The sequence below is a fragment of the Montipora capricornis genome, chromosome 9 (genome assembly GCF_036669925.1).
Source record: "Montipora capricornis isolate CH-2021 chromosome 9, ASM3666992v2, whole genome shotgun sequence".
Lineage (NCBI taxonomy): Eukaryota > Metazoa > Cnidaria > Anthozoa > Scleractinia > Acroporidae > Montipora > Montipora capricornis.
In genome coordinates this window covers 40,380,426-40,386,811 of record NC_090891.1, presented here as the reverse complement: position 1 = coordinate 40,386,811, position 6,386 = coordinate 40,380,426, and the positions used below count along the sequence as shown (strand labels likewise).

The 6,386-nt window shown below is 39.0% G+C and overlaps 1 protein-coding gene across 2 annotated transcripts in view; it reads left to right on the top strand.

The window, feature by feature from the left end:
* Positions 1-3,289: 3,289 nt before the first annotated feature.
* The window catches only part of LOC138015687 (centrosomal protein of 135 kDa-like), a 41,674-nt gene continuing 38,577 nt past the window's right edge, over positions 3,290-6,386 (top strand). For both annotated transcript variants that reach the window (XM_068862798.1, XM_068862799.1), the window contains exon 1: positions 3,290-4,099. In XM_068862798.1, the coding sequence (XP_068718899.1) occupies positions 3,410-4,099 (690 nt within the window). In that variant the 5' untranslated portion in view covers positions 3,290-3,409. The remainder of the gene's footprint in view (positions 4,100-6,386) is intronic.

Below are 6,386 nucleotides of genomic sequence, written 5' to 3'. Positions count from 1 at the left end.
CACGTTGAAGTGATTTAAACTAGGTTTTTGTAAAGTGCTTGCAGACTTAATCCCATTTTCAAAACTTTCCTATGGGTGGAGATCCACGATGTTGTTCACCAGGATTACCCACAATGCACTATGATAACAGTATTAAATGGGAGATCTTACAAATACACATGAGTTCTGTACGTACTATCGTGTGAAAAAATGCAAGAAAAAAATTCCAAAGTATTGATCATCCTTTTTTTACATATATTCTAATAGAGGCGCTACGAGTAGTCGAGTGGTTATTGGTTAGCTGCTCGTTAATCGTTTTCATCTTGGTTGGTTTCGTCCATCGAGTCTAGAATTTAACTTATACTGGTTTCTAAGGACTTGCGGAGGAGTCGATTTCCTTTTCCAAGGAGGCCAATATGTCCGACCGGAAAGGAAGGACTGCCACTTTTAAGTTACCTCGGAAACTTAATCCTGGATTGATTAAGACTGCTATTGAAAAAGATCTATCTTCGAAGGTCACGGTGTTTCACGATTTGGCCAGTGGCGAATTTCTGGTTGAATTGTCATCGAAGAATGCTGCGGAATCTCTCATCGAGGACGGTTTTGATGTGGATATGATGTCCATGTTATTTGTCATCCCTCGCATGGTTATGTTACGAATGTTAGCATCATGGGTCTTAGATCGTATATTGAAGATTGTGAAGTCGAAGAGGCATTATCAAATTTCGGTGAGATTAAGGGTGGAGACATTAGGCTAAGATACAAAGTGGGACACTATTTGGAGAGAATTGAAAATGGAAATCGTTTGGTTAGAATGGTGGTAACTGCGAGGTCAATTCCTTATTCCATTCGTATCGGTGGGGAATGGTGTCGCGCGCTCATGGAATTATTCCATGAGCACGCGTTGGATATGAGATACCGGTAAATAGCCAATGAGGTGCGTAGCGCGAATGGAATAATTGCCTTATTAAATTACTTAACTCCAGGGATGAAAATCCAAGCGAAATCGAAAAAACTTGATGAAGATGTGATAATGTGTAATACCTTGAGGTCAGACATACGTAGGCTCATCACAAAAACATTCCTTACCTTTTCGCATACCTCTAAACGTTGGAATTGATCCAAACTTTCCACAAAAAAAGTTTTTTTTTCTTTTTTGGCTTTAATTAGAGAGAAATTTCGCTTTCCGGCGAAAAATAATTTAGCTTAGCAACGCTTAATAGCGCAATCATTTACCATATAAGGTCAAACTAAGGTATATGAGCTGATAACCGAGATTCAGTGAACCAATCAGAGGACGCGAAATGCATTATCCGAGGTTGAGAATTTAATAATTCATGATAACCAACAGCCTGTATGTGGCGAGTGTAATGAAGTTGGACATACAAGGAAGCACTGCATTCCCTCATATAGAGTGCCGTATTTGCAAGCAAAAAGGCCATATGTAGTACGTATGTGATCGAAAAGTAACCAAGAATCTAGTGAGGTTTCAGCAGAAGATGCGTCTACGTCACTTAATGAGATCGGGTCTGTTGCTGAGGCTGATCCCAACAAAAGTGAGAAACCCGTGGATGTATCGACTGTAAATGTTCATAACGAAATCTCAAGGGTTGTTCAAGAGGATCAAGGTAGGAACCGTTCATGCCCAACGGAATCGGACTCTGGTATCAAAATACCAACCCGTCGCTCTAAATACCATCCCGTTCCAAATATCGAGATTGCCAGAGAAAGAGACAAAAGTACTGCCAAAAAACAATCGGCTTCTTGACAGCGTACGCAATGCAGGTTTTCCATTTCTCGTTTTTCGTTCTGATGGCAACCTTAATAAGTTTAAATGCAAGGGGTCTCTCGGTTAGTTGGCAGACTGCTTTCAATATTTTTCGAAGAGCTCGTTTTGACATCATTTGTTTACAACAGACCCACTGGACTGCTGAGATTGAAATGGAAATTAAGCGTGATTCGGATGATGAGATCTTTTTAAGCCATGGAACAAATTTGTTGCTGTACTGATTAGTTCGCGCCTTGACTACAATGTTAAGCAAACTCGTACTGACAGTGATGGACATGTTTTGAATATTTTGCTGGACATAGAGGATCAAACTTTATTTATTATTTTATTCTATTTTATTTTATCAGAAACCCATAAGGCTTGAAATGTGTAACGGCCTAGCCTGTGTACAGCCGCCCGCTCTCCGAAAAAAAATAATCGGCGAGGATTCCGGAAGAGGGTTTTCAACTATCAAAGAGTGTGGTTAATCTAATTAACTGGACCTTAACGATTGCTCGTTTTTCAATTCATAAGGAAAGAATGCGATTAATTTCAGAGTTAACAAGGAGCCTTACGTATACCCCGCCATACTTTCAATTTTTCGAGCTATTGTTAAGTTGACTATGGGCTTTCAATTTTAAATGTGTGTGTCCAAAGGAACACAATATTGGTTTTCTGGAGTTTGGTGCATTGGATATGCGTTTACAAAATTAGAGAACAATGCCTTAGTATATATTTACGATGTAAAGTTTATCGTGATTATGCTTGTAACTATTATTTCATTAATGTATGTAATTCTTTTTACTGTTGAGCCTTTTACTTCTGAGCCTTTTAGACAAAAAAGTCACAAATGGTTCAGGGGTCGATTAATCTTTCCCTCTCAGGATCGAAAGTAGCACGGGTGACCTCAAACAGAGTTTTCGCTTTATTATTATTATTATTATTATTATTATTATTATTATTTTTGTTTACATATCTCACAAATACGCATGCGTTCTGTATGTACTATTTTTTTTTTTTCTTTTCCTCATCTCAGTTATTTTTAGACCAGCGGAAGACCAGCGGACGTCTGTCTTCCGAGACGTCCGCATGCAGTCTTGCCTCGCTCTCAGGTTCTTAGTGAAAAGAGAAAATGACGGCGCACGTGGAAGGCTGATGAATATTTATTTTCTTTCAAACATCGGACCGAGGTTGGCCTGCATGCGGACGTCTCGGAAGCCATGACATATCCCAAGGGCTGGACCGGGAGCCTCCCTCTCTGTCCTCTCATTTTCTCTTGATATTACGCTCAAGGCCATTTCAAGGCATGAAACCTTGCAATCATGATACTTTTCCAGGTCTTGAAAATCTCTGGAAAGAGTGGATTTCTAATTGTAGGCTCACAATCAGGTTTCAGGGCCCGGAAAGTTACTTAGAAAAGGACCCACAAGGGCCTGCCCTTTTCACTGACCAAAATAATCGAAGGCTCTTGTGACGAAAAATTGGAGGCAAATTTGAAAGTCACGCATGCGTTCTTATATGGTTGTCAGGACGCTGGTTTGAACCCGCAAACTTAATTACTACTAACGGTTTTACACAAACATGATAATTTAGCCAAAGTATCAATGATTTCGACCGAAATTTCATCCATACGGGATTGGGTAGTCTTTGCAGCCTTCAGATATGGCAGAACGGAAATTTACTACGCTCAGAAAACGGTTGGACCAGCTTGGTTACCGACAACCTCTTGGAATCGAATCGGTTCCTTTGGTGGAGAAGATATTCAGCGATCTTGTTCATACTACGGAAAGCTTAAAAAATCTTAAATTGCAAGTTGGTCGACAGGAAAAGGAAAAGACAGTATACGAGGATAATGTTGAACCGTACAGAAGCGATAATGCAAAGCTTGTCAAGGAAAATAACGAGCTTCATCTGCAGCTAATAAAACTACGTGAAGAAACTGACCAAGTTATAAGGGACCTCAAGACCAGCGTTCGAAAGCTAGAGCACGAGAATGCAGACCTAAAATTTTTAAATACTCAATACGTACATAAAGTTAAGGCCTTGGAGAAGGAAAACAAAACAAAAACTGACAGGATACAAGATCTGCAGGAAAGGAATTTGCATGCGGTCGTGGAAACTCCAGGCGGGCGAAGAAAACAGATACCACTTCGTCGACAACGTATGGACATTGAAAGCGTGGTTTCTCCAGCTCGTGATTTCCCAGGCAAAAAAGAAGATTTGCAGGATCCGTACGTGGCTGATTTATTAAGTGTGGCTGATACAAGAATAGAAGAACTACAAGATCAACTGTCTCATCTTGAAGATGAAAAGTCGAGTACAGAGAGGCGAAACAAAAGTCTACGAAAGCAGGTATTAATTTAAAAATGACAATTGTTTTTCAACTTCCGGTATCTCATTGAAATGACTAGATTTTCACGAAATTTAAAATTCCCCATCTTTTGCAAAACGAAAACCTGTTTCTTACGTATTTATATAATTATTTTTGCAGTTACTTATAGCAGGTTAATAAAGCTACTTTTTAGGCGGAGACGCTTTTTTGGCACAAAATTTAATGTTACTTGTACAACGCCAAAATATGCTAATAATTTCAGAACATTTCATTTTTTGAAGCGTGGAATAATTCGCATTGTGTTAAAGCTTTCAATTCCACATATGGATGTCACCATATTTGTTGATTTGATAAGTAAACATCACAAAAGCTTTTAATTAAGAATTCCTTGCCTTTCCTCAATCTTCACACAATCTTTCCCAGATAAAAAGCTGCAATGCTTTCAGCTTAACTTGGAATCTTTACATTCTTTTTAGCTTTTGCCACCCCATCACCAAAATTAAGAATTTAAAATTTTCATTATCTTTCCCCCTAAAGGCAAATATTAAACTTGCGTCTGGGTGAGTTATTAGTAGTATTTGTTGAAGAAATGTGGTTTTCAATAATTTTTGAGAGAAAGACAAAGATAACTGAAACTGGCTCGATTTTTATTCATATTTAAGCAGATAGTGCGTACACATGAATATCTATCAAGCACATTTGAAATTGCGGGTGACTTCCACCTGTCATCTTCTCCGAATATATGAATCATCATCTCAAAGATCATAACAGATAGTAATTTATTCTTTTATTTTTTTGTATGTTATTTATTTGGAATAATACCAGTGATGCATTCAACAAAATTGAAGAGGGTAGTAAAGATCACTAATTTGAAAGTGACATCTTTGAGAAAAAAGGTGATTCATCCACACTTTTAATTAATTAATTCTGGGCTCTTGAAAAAATGACTCGGGCTATTAACTTTGAATGTTGAAAGCCAGAAGGGCTCCGGAAAAAACTTCCTGGGCAGCAGCCTTGCTAAGGAGTCTCAGAAGGACCATGACCTGAACTTTTATCTGCAATTGGTCTTTGTTTTGAAAAATAAGGATGGAAAAATATGATTGGTGCTTTCTGAAGGAATTTTTTTTTTCTTGGAAGTGCCAAAAGATTTTAAACGATCTCGTGAATCCTGGTCAGCTGTTATCTATGCCTCCATTTGACATTGAGGTGGTCCTAGATGTTTTGTGAGGTGCAGCTATTTGTATTCCCTTGTTTACCAGCCAATAATGAAGGACTGGTTGTCGCCAGCTGAGCGGATGGCTGACAGTTGGTTGAGCATTGGGCTACTGTGCGGGAGGTTGTGGGATCAAAACCTGTGGCTGGACCAACATTCAGGGTCTAAGGAGAAAGGGCTGCCTTTGTAATGACATCTGAAAGTGGTTGCACTCTCCAGTCTTCTTGGATAAGAACGAAAAACTGTAGGCCACATCTCACAGCCCTTCAATGTTCATAACTCTGTGGGATGTAAAATAACCCCACACACTATTTGCAAACAGTAGGGCACAGAGTTCCCAGTGTTGTGGTCCTTCCTCTGTGGTATATCATGGCTGGGAGGGTAAAATAAAATGCTGTGAGACGTTAGCTACACCAAGCTACTCTAAAATCTGAAGGTAAAGAAAGATATAGATGATGATATGACACTTTGCTTGTTGTATATAAATATTGTCCCCTCCCTCCCCCTCCATCTCCCATTCTATCTTGTTAAATTTATTGATTACTGTGTCAATTGCTTTGCATATCTCCTACCAGGGAAGAGCGGATGATCTGTCTAATAATCTTTGATGGTCTTCCCAACTTTCATTTCATACCTCCTAAACTCTCTAATCAATCGTTTCTGGCTGCACTGACCCTTAGGACATGGTCACTAGCTCCCAAGCTCATTGTTCTTGAGTTTGATTTACAACAAATTATTAATGACTTGTTCAAATTCCAAAGTTATGAAAGAAGCTGGCAACTGTACTCCTTGTAGTAGCCTGCATATTTGTGGCCCAGTGGTTAGGGTGCTTCCCTTGAGCTCTGGATACCTGCATTCAAGAAGACCTGCTCTGACCAATCGCTTAATTTGTTCCTGGTGGTCCGTGGCTCTGAACTTCCCAGCTGCACTTGTAAATAGCCAACTGATTGGCAAGAAAATATCCATTTCTTTTTAATTTTTGATTTGTGAGGTAGAGGTTCAGTGGAAAAAAAACGCCTTTTTTTCTTGGATTAAAAAAAAGGATTAAATGTGAGTCCTGTTATTATTATTCCGCTAAACATCAACTCTAATGT